At 43.1% G+C, this 21850-nt stretch overlaps 1 protein-coding gene across 2 annotated transcripts in view; it reads right to left on the bottom strand.

Moving 5' to 3' along the window:
* The window catches only part of LOC132378606 (coagulation factor XIII A chain-like), a 269196-nt gene that overhangs the window by 212939 nt on the left and 34407 nt on the right, over positions 1–21850 (bottom strand). The window contains exon 2 of one of the 2 annotated variants that reach the window (XM_059945683.1): positions 6603–6770. In XM_059945683.1, the coding sequence (XP_059801666.1) occupies positions 6603–6762 (160 nt within the window). In that variant the 5' untranslated portion in view covers positions 6763–6770. Of the gene's footprint in view, positions 1–6602; positions 6774–21850 lie in introns of both variants that reach the window. The other variant, XM_059945684.1, reaches the window with a different exon arrangement.

The following is a 21850-nucleotide window of genomic DNA, read 5'->3' on the forward strand; positions in this document are numbered from 1 at the left end:
AAAATACAGCTTGATGCAGTAAGTGACACCACTGAGCAGCTAATCAGCAGGAAGGAAGAGATCATAACACCAAAAGACACAGTAGCCAAATTAGGCCATTTGGCTCATAAAGTCTGCTCTGTCATTCTATCAGAGCTGATTTATTATCCCCCTCAACCCACATCTCCAGGCGTCTCCCCTTAACCTTTGACACCCTTACTAATAAAGAACCTATCAACCTTCACGTTAAATGTAACCAATGACTTGGCATCGACAGCCATCTGTGGCAGTGAATTCCACGGCTTCCCCAACCTCTGGATAAAGAAATTCCTCTTCATCTTTGTTCTAAAGGGATGTCCCCCTATTCTGAGGCTGTGCTCTCAGGTCCTAGACTCTCCTATGACTGGATGTCCATACTGTCTAGGTCTTTCAATATTCAATAGGTTTTGAGGTTTCCCCACCCTCCTCCAGTGAGTGCAGGCCTAGAACCATCAAACACTCATCATACATTAGTCATTTAATTCCTGGTATCATTCTAGTGAACATTCTCTAGATCCTCTCCAACATCCTTTCTTAGACAAGGAGCCCAATACTCCAAGTTCAGAGTGACCAATGCCTTAAAAAGCCTTAGCATTAAATCTTCACTTTGGTGTTCTTTAAAATGAATGTTAACATTGTATTTGCCTTCCTTATCGCTGACTCAACCTGCAAGTGGAACCCTGCACAATGACTCCCAAGTTCCTTTGCACTTCTGATTTCTAAAATTTCTCACTGTTTAGAAGATAATCCATGCCTTCATTCCTTCTAGCAAGCTGCATGACCATACATGTGCTTATAGCATATTCCATCTGCCACTTTTTTCATAATTCTCCTAAGCTACCCAAGTCCTTCTACAGACTCCCTGCCACCATTTTCTCAAGCACAATACATGTAGGTCTGTTCAAATGATACACTGGTGCCATAACAGAAAAATCATTAATAATCCAGGACAGTTCTCACCCTTTTGTCCATCACTGCTAACATATACACTCTTGTTATTGGGAAATAACAGGCAAGATAGACAAAGGAGAGTTAGTGGATGTTGCTTATTTGGATTTTCAGACGGCCATTGACAAAATGCCACATATAAGGCGGCTAAACATGCTAAGAGCCTATGGTCAGGTACCAGCTTGGATGGAAGAGTGGCTGACCGACAGTAAGGTAAGAGTGGGAGTCGAGTTGTTAGCTGCCAGTGACTAGTGTTGTTCTGTGGGATGATATAGCTTTTCATGCTATATGTCAATGACTTGGATGATGAAATTGATGGCTTTGCGGCCAAGTTTATGAACAATACAAGTATATGTGGAGGGTCAGGTAGTGTTGTGGATGCAGGGAGTCTGTAGCAGGACTTGGGTAGCTTAGGAGAATTACGAAAAAAGTGGTTTTGTTGTAGTTTTTGAACTGTTTTATGCGAAATTATTTTACACAGACACTCAGACAATGGGTCAAATGTAGGCAATTGGGACTTGCTGCCTACTTGAGCTAGTCCCAATGGTGGAGACTGCCTTCTTGCAGCCCTTCAGGTGAAGATCTCCCATGCTCCTGTAGGGGATTGAATTGCTGGGTTTAGACCCAGTGATGATGAAGGACTGTCAGGATGGAGGGAAACTGGTTGTCCTTCTTGATGATTTTCAGACGGCCATTGACAAAATGCCACATATAAGGCGGCTAAACATGCTAAGAGCCAATGGTCAGGTACCAGCTTGGATGGAAGAGTGGCTGACCGACAGTAAAACTACAACAAAACAACATGTAACCATAGAATGAATAATAAGTTTCCCTTGGTGGGAGTGACAGGACTGACTGACACTACCTTGCAAAGACAGTTGACAGGATCATGAAGTTCTGGACATAGTCCAGCATGTCACAGGACCAGTTACTCCTCCTCCTCACTGCCTCAGTAAAGGAGTCCACATCATCGAAGATCCACCCATGCTGTCTTCTGCCCTTTCCGTTGAGTAGAAGATATAAAAGGCTGAAAGCATGTGCCCCCTCAAGCTCACAAGCTCAGCATCTATTGAATAACCTCCTGAATGGTAAGATGGACTTTTAACCTCACAGTCTACTTTCTTATGCCTTGGGCCTTATTTTCTGCCTACAGTAACACTCCATTCTGCATTCTGTTAATGTTTTCATTGTACTACCAACCAGCTAGAGCCTGCTAAATTACCACATTTTATCATTGGTAATTTGACACGCTTATGGTGAAAGACTCGGACCTCATTTTTGAAGTTTTGGGTTCCTTTTCTTCCATAGATGCTGCTCGGCCCCCTGAATTCCTCCAGCAGATTTTTTTTGGTCTGGATTCCAGTGCCTGAAATCTTTAAACTGCTATTCTTTAAAGTTAAGAATTAGGGATATCTTAGGGATCCTGAGGAGGCTTGACAAGTTAGAGGTTCAGATATTTTCACTAGTGGGACAGTCCCATGCGGTAGGACATAGATACAAGATAGTGAGATAGTCATTTAAAACTGGGATTGGATAAGAACATCTCTCAGACGGTCCTGAATCTCTGGCAATGCAAATCCCAGAGGTTGATGGAAGAGGTATTAAAAAGGAGATAAATAAACTTGAGGAATTGTCACAGAAGAAAAGATGATGTTTGGGCAGATCAGCTTAAATCTTATTGGATGGTGAGGCAGGGTTGAATTCTTGTGTTCTCACCCCCTTGTGCAAACAAAATCATTTTCAGCCTCAGCGACATCAAGTCCTTAAACTGATGAGTGACAAGATAATGTCCCCTTGCTACATGGAGGGAGATATTGTGGGCATTGTATGAATGTGCCTTAGGATGGACCAGGGTGAATGGGTAATGGAGTTTGAGCAAGAAAAAACATAGCAAGGAACACAGTTGCAGAAACCCAGGCGGAAGTTTCAATTTCATGACTACAGATAAGCTTTGATTGATGTGAGGTCCCTAATCTTTAATTGTGTCCATGTTGCTAATATTATCTTCAAGAACTGATGTACTTTTAAACTTTAAATAGCCTTACCAGATAATCATTTCCTTTTGTGGTTCTTTAACCCATCTTTACCCCAGAGTTTCATGGAAAATGCTGGAGGTTCAAGGAATAATGACAAGTGTTCTATCAAAATTCAGTTTTTAAGCAGGCAATGCTAATTGGTATGATTTTATCAAAGTTGAAATATTTTTTCCATTCATGAAGAATTCCAGCAGAGCAAGTAACAGATCAACTTAAAGTAAAAGCTGGTGCACAGGATATTTTGAAAAACGTTGATGTCAGTGAAGGCTTTATCTGTGCAGAATGCATCTTTCATGAGCCAAGACATGAAAGGATTCCTAAGTCCCTTGACATCTGTTTCTTAACTGCTTATTTTTATTTGATTCTTACATCTGCAAACATTTAGTTGCTTTATTAATTCAGAAAAACACCCCAACAATATTCATATCTTTGCTTGCAGCGAACACTGCGATGTTTGCAAGTCAAGACGATTGAAGGTCAGGCCCATTGTCTATAAGCTGTTGATATGAATCTACATCGATAAGTTGTTTGTATGTATTTATATCTCTCTCCTGTAAATAATTCACTACCCTGCAGCTCCCAGCAAGTAAACTGCTGAACATCTGGAATAGTTCACAGTAACTTTTGGCCTCAGACCAATGGCCATTTCTCACACAATGGATCCACCCACTATCTCAGCATGATTTAAACAGACTTCTTTAATGAATGCATCTCCACTGAGAATGATTTTATGATAATAAACAAAATATAAACCAATACACCTCAAAACAGTTTCTTATTAACTTTGTGCTCGAGGGTAAGAGTGGTAGTATCATTCTTAGGCTTCATGCATCGGTGTTGCTGTCCATCCCTCATTATCCCTGATTAATTCAGTCAACAATCAACCACGTCTTTGGTCTGGAGTCAGCCATGGGCAGCCCGATTAAAGACAGTAAATTTCATCCCCTTCAGGACATTTGTGAACCAGATGGGGTTTTACAACAATCCATCAGCTTTTTGTTTTATAAAAATGGGGAAAAAACAGATTTATTTAATTGATTGAGTTTAAGTTCCTGAGCTGCCATAGTGGTACTTGAACACTTGGTACAATAGCCAAGAGCTCTTGCTCCACGCACAGTAACTTAACCACTTCATTACTGCATCATCATACAGATAGATATATGACCACAATACACTGGTGCAAAACCTGATAGTCAGCCCAACAACTACAACAAGGCACACTGAATGCTGGCATTTTGGTGGTGTGTGTGTACACCAAGTGCAACAGACATTTAATTTTCTGAACTAAGAACATGAACTAAGTAATCACTTCCTCCACATCCCTGCCTGACTTTCACAGCCCTCCATTTCATCAGCCTTCCTCACACCCTTCTGGGAAGAGAATTCCAAATATTTACAGCCCTCTGTGGGAAAAAAAAACTCTCCTCATTTCTATCCCAAACGTTCAACACTTTAGCCTGACACTATCCTCTTCATCCAGACAGTGGCCATTGATCATGATATTGATATCATATGTCAGTGATACCATGATAACAAAACTGATACGGTTTTCTGATACAAAGATGGACAAGGTGAATAGCATAGTTCAAGTGGTTAATTGTTGGATGCAGATTCTTATCATGGGGATGGCGCAAGACTTTGGCAGTAACTTTGTGGTGAACTACATATACCTGTCTGGACATCCCCCCCACCCCCACCGCTGACTGCTCCTATGGCTCCTCCCACTGACCGCGGCTCCTCCCACGGACCCCGGTATAAAGGCGATAGGGGACTCCGCCCCGGGCTCAGTCTCCAGGATGTAGTGTGGTGGTCAATTGCTGCTTGTTCTTTCTTCCAGCCAATAAAAGCCTATATCTCGCCTCACGTCTCCAAGAGTTATTGATGGTGCATCAAACTTGAAATGAGACTCAGTGAAACAGAGCAGGGAGTCCCATCCGCACCAGGCCTCTTTTATAGTTAATGGAGCCTGGTGTAAAGACAGCAGCCCATTCGGTGGGAAGGGACCAAATTTAACCCAAGTTACCATTTGTCAATGAGGAATATCAGAACACTGTCAGGGAATGGGATTGGCTAGACAGCTCCTTAATGAAACCAACACAGTCTAGATGGCTCAAATGGCCACTGTCCCTGTTTATAGTTGTATCAGGAGGAGGCTGATCAACAAATTGCATTCTCAGGGAAATGGACAGCCGGTGAGTGACTCAGGTTGAGACCTGGTACTGATAAAGCTTCTCAACCCAACGGACTATTTCCCTCTACAGATGCTGCCTGCTCCAATCCGTTCCTCCAGCGTTTTGTGGGTTGCTCTAGATTCCACCATGTCCAGCCTTCTGTCTCAAAGAGCTATTCAGTTCCTAGCATCAGATTAATATTCCTCCAGCCTGAGTCAAACCAATTGCCGCTTCACTGATCAAGGGTGGGAACAGTTCTTAATGCCAGCACAACACTCCATTAGTTTAAACTCCATGTCAAACATGAAGTTACAATTTGGAGCCATTCAAATAAAATCTCAAATTTACATAACTGTCGCAGTTTGGGGGGGTTTTAATTTTATTTCCAGCTCCTTGCTTTAAACCAATCCTTTGTTCTTGATGAGGAGCTCTGATTTAACCTTATTATTTATTGAAGAGGGGAATTCAATTCAAATTCCCAGTAGAACACCAACTTCTGGAATATTTTGAGAGGAGGAATATTTTAACAAATTTACATAAAATAGTGAAGTAAGAACAGACAGAGTTAGTCCCTTGATGACTGAGGAACTATATAAAAAGGAAGATAGATATCTAAATTAATTGGGGAGCTTTAGTACAGAGTGCAGGAATTGTTTAAAAAAAGATTGGGTTACAGAGTTGTGGAAACCCATCTGGAGATAAATTGTTTGCCGAAGGTCCGGACTGAGAAGTTATTTAGAACAGTAGAACTTTGCCTGTAATGCAACAAATATCTACACTTCTGCTCGAGGTACTCCAATCAATCCAGCTCACTTGGAACCAGCAGCACTTGGCAGCAGAATAAAAGGCTTATCTTGTTTTCTAATGTGGTTGGATGGGATTACACAAGTCAGTTACAGTGATAACTTTTCATTCTCCAACCCACATGTACATCAAACTCGACAAAATAGATCTTTTTGTCAGTGTATGGAATTAACCGCTTCATCGTCCTTCTCTTTCTGTTCACTTCAGTTGCACTGCAGAAACCAGCGAGCCTCTGTTTAATAGATTATTATTTGCAAAGGAATTGATTTCAGGTCAGGAGTACATCATGATGAAGCAGAGATTCTTTACATTTTTGAATGTCCCATTCGCCCACTGTGTTAATAGGAAGAACTACAATTTCAATTTGAAGCACTTACAGCATGCACACTAACCTGCTGTTTTCTTAAATCTATCAAACTGTCAACCAGTTAATCAATAAACCTCCTTAAGTAATGACATTTCACAATGTCAACTGGTTCCCAGTCTGATAAGTTCTTCACCATTATAGACTTCTGCATCCCAGATAAGTGCTCACAAAAACCCAGACTCAAATCACTTGCCAGTTATTTAAATTAGTTCATCAGTTATGGAGATGCGAAACTTTTAAAAGCTCTGCATCAACTACCTTGCAGATTGGGTTGTCCTCGAGGATTGAGTCCAAAATGCTGAAAGTCAGGGACATCATTCTCTTCCGCATTGGAATTATTGGAAGGGGTCGTCTTCCGCCCAACGTATGAAGCCAGTGGCTTTCTTCTGTTTGGATTATCAATGCTTGATGCAGACATTTTCAAACCTGCTGAAACAGAGATGGAATAAAATTAGTAGAACACATTAATAGATTGACGGAAAGCAAAACAAAAAAACCTGACCAAAGCTTAGCAGCATACACTTAGTAGTCACTTTATTAGATACACCTAATCTGATAATTAATGCAAATATCTAATCAGCCAATCATGTGCCAGCAACTCCATGCATAAAAGCATGCAGGCATGGTCAAGAGGTTCAGTTGTTCAGATCAAACATCAGAATGGGGAAGAAAGTGACTTTGACCTTGGAATGATTGTTGCTGCCACATGGGGTGTGTTGAGTAACTCAGAAACTGCTGTTCTTTGGGGATTTTCACATACAACGCTCTCTGGAGCTTGCAGAGAATAAAACAAAAAAACAAAAACTACAAAAAAAAAGTGATAAACAAAAAAAATCCAGTGAGCATCAGTTCTGTGGGGAAAAGCAACTTGTTAGTGAGAGAGCAGAGGAGAATGGCCAAACTAGCTCAAGGTGTCAGGAAGGCGACAGTAACTCAAATAACCATGTATTACAACAGTGGCATGCATCTCTGAACCCACAACACGTCGAACCCTGCAGTGGACGAGCTACAGCAGAAGACCATCTGTACCATCTACATTTGCCCACACTAGGTCAACATCCTTCTAAAGTAACACACACAGGAACTCGGCAGGTTAGGCAGCATCTACGGAAATGTTTCCAGCTGAGACCCTTCTTCTAGAGTCTTGCTTATTTAAATGTCTGTCTAAACATCTTCTAAGCATAATGAATATATCGGATTCCAACTCTGGGAGTGAGTTCCAGACATTAACCACTACGTCAAAAAACCTTCTCTCTGATCCACTTTAAAATGCCCATCTTTCTGATCCTGTGTATAGTTCATAACCCAGACAGTTCGCAAGTCAGAAATGCAGCCATGAACCAAGTTTTCACCTGGCAGAAGATGCCTGCAGTCCCACAGCAACAGACAAATCTATCCCTATCCACACAGCCCACCTTCGAAACACTCATTCATATGTATAGGCTGTACATCAGCTGGGCATTTGTGCCCATAGGAGAACCTAGAATTTCCATGTGTAACAACACTGGCCATCTGAAACAAAAAGCCCAGTGGAGTTCCGACACTGAAACCAGGTGAATGAACATTTGCTAGAATTGTTTAAGTGTTCTTAAATGAAAACTCAACCAATCAGTTCCTTCTTTCTGCATTCATGAAGGTTACTGCAGGAGATTGGGTCAGTGTGATGAGCCCCATGAAGCCGTTGAAAGTCTTTGGTCCAATGTACAGAAATAATAGGTGCTCTTTGAGTCAAGTTGCATCACATTCCATAGGAAGAGTAGTTCATTGTGGATCTTACAGGAGGGGAGAGCTGAAGGAGAAACCTGAGAATGTTCTTGGAGAGGGGATGAGAAATCTTTATAATATTCATTCAATTTAGATTCAATTGTGTTGAGGTTACACCATGGGAGGCTATGCATTTCCCAGAACCTCTCAGAGTTCTCCTGAATTGGTTACAGTCACACTTTTTCATCATTATTATTTTTACAATATTAACAATTTTGTACACTGTACCTGAAATATATCCAGAAAAAAACCTGAAAAATATTTAGATTGTTACCAATGCCTACTTAAGACAGTGTGTGTCCGTTGGACATCATTTCCTCAATAATCTTACAATGGTATGGTACAGTTGTAGCACCCAATTAGACGTTCAGTTACACTGTCCACATCTACTTTGATGCCTCTCTGCATCTTTCTCACTCACACTCTTCTTCATTAGCCTCCATTAACCCACTCCTTTCCCCCGAGCTATATCAGCTCTCTATTCTGTTCATCTCAACTTCTCCCTGTGAGAATGAACTCCACCTGATATAGTCTCCATTTTCAACCAGTACTGGCCCTCCGAGTTGTGCTTAGCTCGTTCCAAGCTGAGAATCAGTCATGTTAGATTTATAGCCTGACAGATCAGTGTAAGAGAATCACTATTTTACTTGGCACTGTTAGTTCATTTTTTTGAAGAAAATAGCAGAATTCCTTGTTAATAGTGATTGTTGTTACCTGCCTGGTGGCTCTCTAAAGGGTTAACTGGACTGCTTGCATCTTTACTGTCACATTTGACTCGGTTGATCTTTGCAACTGCTATCCACAGGATTACTGAAGCTCCCCCCTCCATCTTCAGCTCAGCATCTGTGTTACCTTGCCCAAGTTCTGCTGGTTTTGGAATCCCCATCGATGCCTTTAATGTACTCTGAACCAAATTTCCCTCAGTCTCTCGATGAAATCAGAACTGTATAGCATGTCCACTTTATTCTTGTAAGAATCATGTACTGTATAATTTATGGGTTTTGTTTTTGTGAATGCTGCTGATATGATGCTCTGTGACTGTGATGCTGTTGCAAGTAAGTTTTTCATTACACCTGTGCATACACGTACCACAACCTTGTGAAGGTCTGGAGCCTTGTGTGTATCAATGACCGGGGAACTCTGCTGGCTGGTGTCAGGGCTTTAAGCTTTGGCTCAAGGTGCACTCAACTGTGCCAAATACATCAAAGCTTCGATATTACAAACTCTGCAAATCATCGTAGGGAATGTAGAGGAGACTTGACTCAAACACAGAGCAGCAGAGACAATTTAGTGGTGAGCAAGCACTTTCACAATAAATTGTGAAGTAACAAGCCACCAGGGCCATAAAACAAGAGAGAACAAATGCTTAATGCAACAATGCAACAAGGTAACTGAAGGTTAAGAACGGCTAACCAGTTTGTATGAGTGAACATGGTTTGTGCATGAGAGCTGGGTTTAAATAGGCTGCAGTTGATGATTTGGAAATGTGTAGCAGGTGACTCTCCCCCGCCTAGTGGAACCTGTCCTCACCCTAAATAACTTCTCCTTTGGCTCCTCCCACTTCCTTCAAAAAAAAAGGTGTAGCCATAGGCACCAGTATGGGTCCCAGCTAACCCTGCCTGTTTGTTGGTTATGTGGAACAGTCTATGTTCCAAGACTACACCGACAACCGTCTGCACTTTTGCTGCGTTACATCGACGACTGCATTGGTGCTGCTTCCTGCACCTGTGCAGAATTCATCAATTTCACCCACTTTGCCTCCAACTTCCACCCTGCCCTCAAATTTACCTGGTCTATTTCCAACAACTCCCTCCCCTTTCTCAATCTCTCTGTCCCTCTCTACAGATAGCTTATCTACTGATGACTATTACAAACCCACGAACTCTCGTAGTTACCAGGTGACTGTGCACCTGGTAACTCTCTACACCAGGTACATCTCAACACCTCCTCCCACTCTGTTATTTGAAAAAATGCCAGTGCTTTCCCTCAATTCCTCCGTCTCACCACATCTGCCCTCAGGATGAGGGTTTTCACTCTAAAATGAAGGAGATGTACTCCTTCTTCAAAGAAGAGGTCTTCCTTTCCACCACCAACAATGCTCTTCTCTTCCATTTCATGCACATCTGCTCTCACCCCATCCTCCCGCCACCCTACCAGGGATAGGGCTCCCCTTGTCCTCACCTACCACCCCACCAGCCTCTACGTCCAGCACACAATTCTCTGAAATTTCCGCCACCTCCAATGGGATCCCACCACCAAGCACATCACATGCTCCCGCACACTTTCTGCTTTCCACAGGAATCACTCCTTCCGTGACTGGCTTGTCCATTCGTCCTTCCCCACCGATCTCCCTTTTGGCACTAATCTTTGTAAACAGAACAAGAGCTACACCCGCTCCAACACCTCCTCCCTCACTACCATTCAGGGCCCCTTCCAGGTGAGGAGACACTTCACTAGAGGGTCTGTTGGGGTCTGTGTTCATGGTGAGGCCTTCTGTATATAGGGGAGATCCAGCGTAGTTTGGGACACTGTCTCAACAGGCAACTACACTCCGTCTGTCAGAAAAAGCAGGATCACCCAGGGGTCACTCATTTTAATTCCACCTCCCATTCCCATTCCAATATGTCTGTCCATGGCTCCATCCATTGTTTTGATGAAGCCACACTTAGGTTGGAAGAACAACACCTTATATTCTCTCTGGGTATCTTCACACACCCTAACACATACACATCTCAAGGATCTCACTCACAGACACACCTTCACACACACACACCTTCACACACACACACACACACACACACACACACACACACACACACACACACACACACACACACACACACACACACACACACACACACCTTCACACTCTCACTCACACACACACCTTCACACTCTCACTCACACTCACACACACACACCACACTCTCACTCACACACACCTTCACACTCTCACTCACACACACACACCTTTCACCATTCCCATCCCCTTTTCTCTCTCTCGCCTTTTCTCCTTGCCAGCCCATTGCCTGTCTTGTGTTCCTCCCCACTTTTCTTTCTTCCATGGCCTTCTGTCCTCTTCTATCAGGCTCCTATTGCCCAGCCCTGTATCTCCTTCACCAATCAGCTTCCCAGCTCTTTGATACATCCGCTCCCCATTCAGGTTTCACCAATCACCTGTTGTTTCTCTCTCCACTCCCCCCACCTTTTACATCTACTCCTCAATTTTTTTTTTCTCCAGCCCTTCTGAGAAGTTTCAGTCCGAAACATTGACCGTGCACTTTTCCATGGATGCTGCCTGGTCTGCTGAGTTCCTCCAGCATTTTCTGTGTGTTGCTGAAAATTACAGCATATCTTGTTTGTTTGCTGGGAGGTGCTTGCCTGTGCAGGCCTATCTCACGTCATCCCGTTGGATTTTGAATTGGTATTGGTTTATTACTGTTGCATGTACAAGGACAGAGTGAAAGACGTGGCGTGTTCACAGTTCATACCGATGAACCCATTGCATTGACGTTGATCAAGACAAAAAGCAATAATGCAGAATCAAGTGTAACAATCAAACTGAAACTCTAAGCAACACCCTCAGATTCTTGCATGTGCAGACTCCCTCATGTTTGTGAGTCCAAAGCTTTCTTTCCTCAACTACATTGACATCCTGTTAAGTAAAACTTTGATTTTAAATAACCATGTTTTTGCATCACTTCAACACCTAACCTCCTTCAGTCCAACGAAAACTTGAATTCTCTTCAATCTTTCATTTCTGGTCACTTGAATAGTCCTGAATCTAATAGTAATTCCAGTTGCTGAGATGCCAAGCACTGAAAAGGCACCAAGCTCTGGAATTAAGTTACTCTGATGTGCCTCAGTATGCGTTTAATGTTGGAGACAGTACTCTGAGGTGCCACAGTATGGGTTTACTGTTGGAGATGTTACTCTGAGGTGCCTCAGTATGGGTTTACTGTTGGACATGTTACTCTGAGGAGCCTCAGTATGGGTTTACTGTTGGAGATGTTACTCTGAGGTGCCTCAGTATGGGTTTACTGTTGGAGATATTACTCTGAGGTGCCTAAGTATGGGTTTACTGTTGAAGTTACTCTGATGTGCCTCAGTATGGGTTTACTGTTGGAGACAGTACTCTGAGGTGCCACAGTATGGGTTTACTGTTGGAGATGTTACTCTGAGGTGCCTCAGTATGGGTTTACTGTTGGACATGTTACTCTGAGGAGCCTCAGTATGGGTTTACTGTTGGAGATGTTACTCTGACGTGCCTCAGTATGGGTTTACTGTTGGACAAGTTACTCTGAGGTGCCTCAGTATGGGTTTATTGTTGAAGTTACTCTGAGGTGCCACAGTATGGGTTTACTGTTGGAGATGTTACTCTGAGGTGCCTCAGTATGGGTTTACTGTTGAAGTTAGTGTGAGGTGCCTCTGTATGGGTTTACTTTTGGAGATGTTGCTCTGAGGTGTCTCAGTATGGTTTTATTGTTGGAGATATTACTCTGAGGTGCCTCAGTATGGGTTTACTGTTGAAGTTACACTGAGGTGCCTCAGTATGGGTTTACTGTTGGAGATGTTACGCTGAGGTGCCTCAGTATGGGTTTACTGTTGGAGATGTTACTCTGAGGTGCCTCATTATGGGTTTACTGTTGGAGATGTTACTCTGAGGTGCCTCAGTATGGGTTTGCTGTTGGAGATATTACTCTGAGGTGCCTCAGTATGTGTTTGCTATTGAAGTTACCGTGAGGAACCTCAGTATGAGTTTACTGTTGGACGTATTACTTTGAGGTGCCTCAGTATGGTTTTACTGTTGAAGTTACTCTGAGGGGCCTCAGTATGGATTTACTGTTGGAGATATTACTCTGAGGTGCCTCAGTATGGGTTTATTGTTGAAGTTACTCTGAGGTGCCTCAGTATGAGTTTATTGTTGAAGTTACTCTGAGGTGCCTCAGTATGTTTTTACTGTTGAAGTTACTCTGAGGTGCCTCAGTATGGGTTTACTGTTGGAGATATTACTCTGAGGTGCCTCAGTATGGGTTTACTGTTGAGGTTACTTTGAGGTGCCTCTGTATGGGTTTACTTTTGGAGATGTTTCTCTGAGGTGTCTCATTATGGGTTTACTGTTGGAGATATTACTCTGAGGTGCCTCAGTATATGTTTGCTGTTGAAGTTACTCTGAGGTGCCTCAGTATGGGTTTACTGTTGAAGTTACTCTGAGTTGCCTTAGTGTGGGTTTACTGTTGGAGATGTTACTCTGAGGTGCCTCAGTATGGGTTTGATGTTGGAGATATTACTCTGAGGTGCCTCAGTATGGGTTTACTGTCAGAGATATTACTCTGAGGTGCCTCAGTATGGGTTTACTGTTGGAGATATTACTCTGAGGTGCCTCAGTATGGGTTTATTGTTGAAGTTACTCTGAGGTGCTTCAGTATGGGTTTACTGTTGAAGTTACACTGAGGTGCCTCAGTATGGGTTTATTGTTGAAGTTACTCTGACGTGCCTCAGTATGGGTTTACTGTTGAAGATGTTACTCTGAGGTGCCTCAGTACGGGTTTACTGTTGGAGATGTTACTCTGATGTGCCTCATTATGGGTTTACTGTTGGTCGTATTACTTTGAGGTGCCTCAGTATGGGTTTACTGTTGCAGATGTTACTCTGAGGTGCCTCAGTATGGGTTTACTGTTGGTCGTATTACTTTGAGGTGCCTCAGTATGGGTTTACTGTTGAAGTTACTCTGAGGTGCCTCAGTATGGGTTTACTTTTGGAGATGTTACTCTGAGGTGCCTCAGTATGGGTTTACTGTTGGAGATATTACTCTGAGGAGCCTCAGTATGGGTTTACTGTTGGAGATGTTACTCTGAGGTGCCTCAGTATGGGTTTACTGTTGGAGATATTACTCTGAGGTGCCTAAGTATGGGTTTACTGTTGAAGTTACTCTGATGTGCCTCAGTATGGGTTTACTGTTGGAGACAGTACTCTGAGGTGCCACAGTATGGGTTTACTGTTGGAGATGTTACTCTGAGGTGCCTCAGTATGGGTTTACTGTTGGACATGTTACTCTGAGGAGCCTCAGTATGGGTTTACTGTTGGAGATGTTACTCTGACGTGCCTCAGTATGGGTTTACTGTTGGACAAGTTACTCTGAGGTGCCTCAGTATGAGTTTATTGTTGAAGTTACTCTGAGGTGCCACAGTATGGGTTTACTGTTGGAGATGTTACTCTGAGGTGCCTCAGTATGGGTTTACTGTTGAAGTTAGTGTGAGGTGCCTCTGTATGGGTTTACTTTTGGAGATGTTGCTCTGAGGTGTCTCAGTATGGTTTTATTGTTGGAGATATTACTCTGAGGTGCCTCAGTATGGGTTTACTGTTGAAGTTACACTGAGGTGCCTCAGTATGGGTTTACTGTTGGAGATGTTACTCTGAGGTGCCTCAGTATGGGTTTACTGTTGGAGATGTTACTCTGAGGTGCCTCATTATGGGTTTACTGTTGGAGATGTTACTCTGAGGTGCCTCAGTATGGGTTTGCTGTTGGAGATATTACTCTGAGGTGCCTCAGTATGTGTTTGCTATTGAAGTTACCGTGAGGAACCTCAGTATGAGTTTACTGTTGGACGTATTACTTTGAGGTGCCTCAATATGGTTTTACTGTTGAAGTTACTCTGAGGGGCCTCAGTATGGATTTACTGTTGGAGATATTACTCTGAGGTGCCTCAGTATGGGTTTATTGTTGAAGTTACTCTGAGGTGCCTCAGTATGAGTTTATTGTTGAAGTTACTCTGAGGTGCCTCAATATGTTTTTACTGTTGAAGTTACTCTGAGGTGCCTCAGTATGGGTTTACTGTTGGAGATATTACTCTGAGGTGCCTCAGTATGGGTTTACTGTTGAGGTTACTTTGAGGTGCCTCTGTATGGGTTTACTTTTGGAGATGTTTCTCTGAGGTGTCTCATTATGGGTTTACTGTTGGAGATATTACTCTGAGGTGCCTCAGTATATGTTTGCTGTTGAAGTTACTCTGAGGTGCCTCAGTATGGGTTTACTGTTGAAGTTACTCTGAGTTGCCTTAGTGTGGGTTTACTGTTGGAGATGTTACTCTGAGGTGCCTCAGTATGGGTTTGATGTTGGAGATATTACTCTGAGGTGCCTCAGTATGGGTTTACTGTCAGAGATATTACTCTGAGGTGCCTCAGTATGGGTTTACTGTTGGAGATATTACTCTGAGGTGCCTCAGTATGGGTTTATTGTTGAAGTTACTCTGAGGTGCTTCAGTATGGGTTTACTGTTGAAGTTACTCTGAGGTGCCTCAGTATGGGTTTATTGTTGAAGTTACTCTGACGTGCCTCAGTATGGGTTTACTGTTGAAGATGTTACTCTGAGGTGCCTCAGTACGGGTTTACTGTTGGAGATGTTACTCTGATGTGCCTCATTATGGGTTTACTGTTGGTCGTATTACTTTGAGGTGCCTCAGTATGGGTTTACTGTTGGAGATGTTACTCTGAGGTGCCTCAGTATGGGTTTACTGTTGGTCGTATTACTTTGAGGTGCCTCAGTATGGGTTTACTGTTGAAGTTACTCTGAGGTGCCTCAGTATGGGTTTACTGTCGGAGATATTACTCTGAGGTTCCTCAGTATGGGTTTATTGTTGAAGTTACTCTAAGGTGCCTCAGTATGGGTTTTTTGTTGAAGTTACTCTGAGGTGCCTCAGTATGGGTTTACTGTCGGAAATATTACTCTGAGGTGCCTCAGTATGGGTTTATTGTTGAAGTTACTCTGAGGTGCCTCAGTATGGGTGTACTGTTGGAGATATTACTCTGGGGTGCCTCAGTAAGGGTTTACCGTTGGACATGTTACTCTGAGGTGCCTCAGTATGGGTTTACTGTTGGAGATATTACTCTGAGGTGCCTCAGTAAGAGTTTACTGTTGGACATGTTACTCTGAGGTGCCTCAGTATGGGTTTACTGTTGGATATGTTACTCTGACGTGCCTCAGTATGGGTTTACTGTTGGTCGTATTACTTTGAGGTGCCTCAGTATGGATTTACTGTTGGGCATTTTACTCTGAGGTGCCTCAGTATGGGTTTACTGTTGGAAATGTTACTCTGAGGTGCCTCAGTGTGGGTTTACTGTTGGATGTATTACTTTGTGGTGCCTCAGTATGGGTTTACTGTTGAAGTTAGTGTGAGGTGCCTCAGTATGGGTTTACTGTTGAAGTTACTCTAAGGTGCCTCAGTGTAGGTTTACTGTTGGATGTATTACTTTGAGGTGCTTCAGTATGGGTTTACTGTTGGAGATATTACTCTGAGGTGCCTCAGTATGGGTTTACTGTTGGAGATATTACTCTGAGGTGCCTCAGTATGGGTTTACTGTTGACGTTAGTGTGAGGTGCCTCTGTATGGGTTTACTTTTGGAGATGTTACTCTGAGGTGTCTCAGTATGGTTTTATTGTTGGAGATATTACTCTGAGGTGCCTCAGTATGGGTTTACTGTTGAAGTTACTCTGAGGTGCCTCAGTATGGGTTTACTGTTGGAGATATTACTCTGAGGTGCCTCAGTATGGGTTTATTGTTGAAGTTACTCTGACGTGCCTCAGTATGGGTTTACTGTTGGAGATGTTACTCTGAGGTGCCTCAGTATGGGTTTACTGTTGGAGATGTTACTCTGAGGTGCCTCAGTATGGGTTTACTGTCGGAGATATTACTCTGAGGTTCCTCAGTATGGGTTTATTGTTGAAGTTACTCTAAGGTGCCTCAGTATGGGTTTTTTGTTGAAGTTACTCTGAGGTGCCTCAGTATGGGTTTACTGTCGGAAATATTACTCTGAGGTGCCTCAGTATGGGTTTATTGTTGAAGTTACTCTGAGGTGCCTCAGTATGGGTGTACTGTTGGAGATATTACTCTGGGGTGCCTCAGTAAGGGTTTACCGTTGGACATGTTACTCTGAGGTGCCTCAGTATGGGTTTACTGTTGGAGATATTACTCTGAGGTGCCTCAGTAAGAGTTTACTGTTGGACATGTTACTCTGAGGTGCCTCAGTATGGGTTTACTGTTGGATATGTTACTCTGACGTGCCTCAGTATGGGTTTACTGTTGGTCGTATTACTTTGAGGTGCCTCAGTATGGATTTACTGTTGGACATTTTACTCTGAGGTGCCTCAGTATGGGTTTACTGTTGGACATGTTACTCTGAGGTGCCTCAGTGTGGGTTTACTGTTGGATGTATTACTTTGTGGTGCCTCAGTATGGGTTTACTGTTGAAGTTAGTGTGAGGTGCCTCAGTATGGGTTTACTGTTGAAGTTACTCTAAGGTGCCTCAGTGTAGGTTTACTGTTGGATGTATTACTTTGAGGTGCTTCAGTATGGGTTTACTGTTGGAGATATTACTCTGAGGTGCCTCAGTATGGATTTACTGTTGGAGATATTACTCTGAGGTGCCTCAGTATGGGTTTACTGTTGACGTTAGTGTGAGGTGCCTCTGTATGGGTTTACTTTTGGAGATGTTACTCTGAGGTGTCTCAGTATGGTTTTATTGTTGGAGATATTACTCTGAGGTGCCTCAGTATGGGTTTATTGTTGAAGTTACTCTGACGTGCCTCAGTATGGGTTTACTGTTGGAGATGTTACTCTGAGGTGTCTCAGTAAGGGTTTACTGTTGGAGATGTTACTCTGACGTTCCTCAGTATGGGTTTACTGTTGGAGATAGTACTCTGAGCTGCCTCAGTATGGGTTTTACTGTTGAAGTTACTCTGAGGTGCCTCAGTTTGGGTTTACTGTTGAAGTTACTGTGAGGTGCCTCTGTATGGGTTTACTGTTGGACGTATTACTTTGAGGTGCCTCAGTATGGTTTTACTGTTGAAGTTACTCTGAGTTGCCTTAGTGTGGGTTTACTGTTGGAGATGTTACTCTGAGGTGCCTCAGTATGGGTTTGATGTTGGAGATATTACTCTGAGGTGCCTCAGTATGGGTTTACTGTCAGAGATATTACTCTGAGGTGCCTCAGTATGGGTTTACTGTTGGAGATATTACTCTGAGGTGCCTCAGTATGGGTTTATTGTTGAAGTTACTCTGAGGTGCTTCAGTATGGGTTTACTGTTGAAGTTACTCTGAGGTGCCTCAGTATGGGTTTATTGTTGAAGTTACTCTGACGTGCCTCAGTATGGGTTTACTGTTGAAGATGTTACTCTGAGGTGCCTCAGTACGGGTTTACTGTTGGAGATGTTACTCTGATGTGCCTCATTATGGGTTTACTGTTGGTCGTATTACTTTGAGGTGCCTCAGTATGGGTTTACTGTTGGAGATGTTACTCTGAGGTGCCTCAGTATGGGTTTACTGTTGGTCGTATTACTTTGAGGTGCCTCAGTATGGGTTTACTGTTGAAGTTACTCTGAGGTGCCTCAGTATGGGTTTACTGTCGGAGATATTACTCTGAGGTTCCTCAGTATGGGTTTATTGTTGAAGTTACTCTAAGGTGCCTCAGTATGGGTTTTTTGTTGAAGTTACTCTGAGGTGCCTCAGTATGGGTTTACTGTCGGAAATATTACTCTGAGGTGCCTCAGTATGGGTTTATTGTTGAAGTTACTCTGAGGTGCCTCAGTATGGGTGTACTGTTGGAGATATTACTCTGGGGTGCCTCAGTAAGGGTTTACCGTTGGACATGTTACTCTGAGGTGCCTCAGTATGGGTTTACTGTTGGAGATATTACTCTGAGGTGCCTCAGTAAGAGTTTACTGTTGGACATGTTACTCTGAGGTGCCTCAGTATGGGTTTACTGTTGGATATGTTACTCTGACGTGCCTCAGTATGGGTTTACTGTTGGTCGTATTACTTTGAGGTGCCTCAGTATGGATTTACTGTTGGGCATTTTACTCTGAGGTGCCTCAGTATGGGTTTACTGTTGGACATGTTACTCTGAGGTGCCTCAGTGTGGGTTTACTGTTGGATGTATTACTTTGTGGTGCCTCAGTATGGGTTTACTGTTGAAGTTAGTGTGAGGTGCCTCAGTATGGGTTTACTGTTGAAGTTACTCTAAGGTGCCTCAGTGTAGGTTTACTGTTGGATGTATTACTTTGAGGTGCTTCAGTATGGGTTTACTGTTGGAGATATTACTCTGAGGTGCCTCAGTATGGGTTTACTGTTGGAGATATTACTCTGAGGTGCCTCAGTATGGGTTTACTGTTGACGTTAGTGTGAGGTGCCTCTGTATGGGTTTACTTTTGGAGATGTTACTCTGAGGTGTCTCAGTATGGTTTTATTGTTGGAGATATTACTCTGAGGTGCCTCAGTATGGGTTTACTGTTGAAGTTACTCTGAGGTGCCTCAGTATGGGTTTACTGTTGGAGATATTACTCTGAGGTGCCTCAGTATGGGTTTATTGTTGAAGTTACTCTGACGTGCCTCAGTATGGGTTTACTGTTGGAGATGTTACTCTGAGGTGCCTCAGTATGGGTTTACTGTTGGAGATGTTACTCTGAGGTGCCTCAGTATGGGTTTACTGTCGGAGATATTACTCTGAGGTTCCTCAGTATGGGTTTATTGTTGAAGTTACTCTAAGGTGCCTCAGTATGGGTTTTTTGTTGAAGTTACTCTGAGGTGCCTCAGTATGGGTTTACTGTCGGAAATATTACTCTGAGGTGCCTCAGTATGGGTTTATTGTTGAAGTTACTCTGAGGTGCCTCAGTATGGGTGTACTGTTGGAGATATTACTCTGGGGTGCCTCAGTAAGGGTTTACCGTTGGACATGTTACTCTGAGGTGCCTCAGTATGGGTTTACTGTTGGAGATATTACTCTGAGGTGCCTCAGTAAGAGTTTACTGTTGGACATGTTACTCTGAGGTGCCTCAGTATGGGTTTACTGTTGGATATGTTACTCTGACGTGCCTCAGTATGGGTTTACTGTTGGTCGTATTACTTTGAGGTGCCTCAGTATGGATTTACTGTTGGACATTTTACTCTGAGGTGCCTCAGTATGGGTTTACTGTTGGACATGTTACTCTGAGGTGCCTCAGTGTGGGTTTACTGTTGGATGTATTACTTTGTGGTGCCTCAGTATGGGTTTACTGTTGAAGTTAGTGTGAGGTGCCTCAGTATGGGTTTACTGTTGAAGTTACTCTAAGGTGCCTCAGTGTAGGTTTACTGTTGGATGTATTACTTTGAGGTGCTTCAGTATGGGTTTACTGTTGGAGATATTACTCTGAGGTGCCTCAGTATGGATTTACTGTTGGAGATATTACTCTGAGGTGCCTCAGTATGGGTTTACTGTTGACGTTAGTGTGAGGTGCCTCTGTATGGGTTTACTTTTGGAGATGTTACTCTGAGGTGTCTCAGTATGGTTTTATTGTTGGAGATATTACTCTGAGGTGCCTCAGTATGGGTTTACTGTTGAAGTTACTCTGAGGTGCCTCAGTATGGGTTTACTGTTGGAGATATTACTCTGAGGTGCCTCAGTATGGGTTTATTGTTGAAGTTACTCTGACGTGCCTCAGTATGGGTTTACTGTTGGAGATGTTACTCTGAGGTGCCTCAGTATGGGTTTACTGTTGGAGATATTACTCTGAGGTGCCTAAGTATGGGTTTACTGTTGAAGTTACTCTGATGTGCCTCAGTATGGGTTTACTGTTGGAGACAGTACTCTGAGGTGCCACAGTATGGGTTTACTGTTGGAGATGTTACTCTGAGGTGCCTCAGTATGGGTTTACTGTTGGACATGTTACTCTGAGGAGCCTCAGTATGGGTTTACTGTTGGAGATGTTACTCTGACGTGCCTCAGTATGGGTTTACTGTTGGACAAGTTACTCTGAGGTGCCTCAGTATGGGTTTATTGTTGAAGTTACTCTGAGGTGCCACAGTATGGGTTTACAGTTGGAGATGTTACTCTGAGGTGCCTCAGTATGGGTTTACTGTTGAAGTTAGTGTGAGGTGCCTCTGTATGGGTTTACTTTTGGAGATGTTGCTCTGAGGTGTCTCAGTATGGTTTTATTGTTGGAGATATTACTCTGAGGTGCCTCAGTATGGGTTTACTGTTGAAGTTACACTGAGGTGCCTCAGTATGGGTTTACTGTTGGAGATGTTACTCTGAGGTGCCTCAGTATGGGTTTACTGTTGGAGATGTTACTCTGAGGTGCCTCATTATGGGTTTACTGTTGGAGATGTTACTCTGAGGTGCCTCAGTATGAGTTTACTGTTGGACGTATTACTTTGAGGTGCCTCAGTATGGTTTTACTGTTGAAGTTACTCTGAGGGGCCTCAGTATGGATTTACTGTTGGAGATATTACTCTGAGGTGCCTCAGTATGGGTTTATTGTTGAAGTTACTCTGAGGTGCCTCAGTATGAGTTTATTGTTGAAGTTACTCTGAGGTGCCTCAGTATGTTTTTACTGTTGAAGTTACTCTGAGGTGCCTCAGTATGGGTTTACTGTTGGAGATATTACTCTGAGGTGCCTCAGTATGGGTTTACTGTTGAGGTTACTTTGAGGTGCCTCTGTATGGGTTTACTTTTGGAGATGTTTCTCTGAGGTGTCTCATTATGGGTTTACTGTTGGAGATATTACTCTGAGGTGCCTCAGTATATGTTTGCTGTTGAAGTTACTCTGAGGTGCCTCAGTATGGGTTTACTGTTGAAGTTACTCTGAGTTGCCTTAGTGTGGGTTTACTGTTGGAGATGTTACACTGAGGTGCCTCAGTATGGGTTTGATGTTGGAGATGTTACTCTGAGGTGCCTCAGTATGGGCTTACTGTCAGAGATATTACTCTGAG

Source organism: Hypanus sabinus, chromosome 20, assembly GCF_030144855.1.
Source record: "Hypanus sabinus isolate sHypSab1 chromosome 20, sHypSab1.hap1, whole genome shotgun sequence".
NCBI lineage: Eukaryota > Metazoa > Chordata > Chondrichthyes > Myliobatiformes > Dasyatidae > Hypanus > Hypanus sabinus.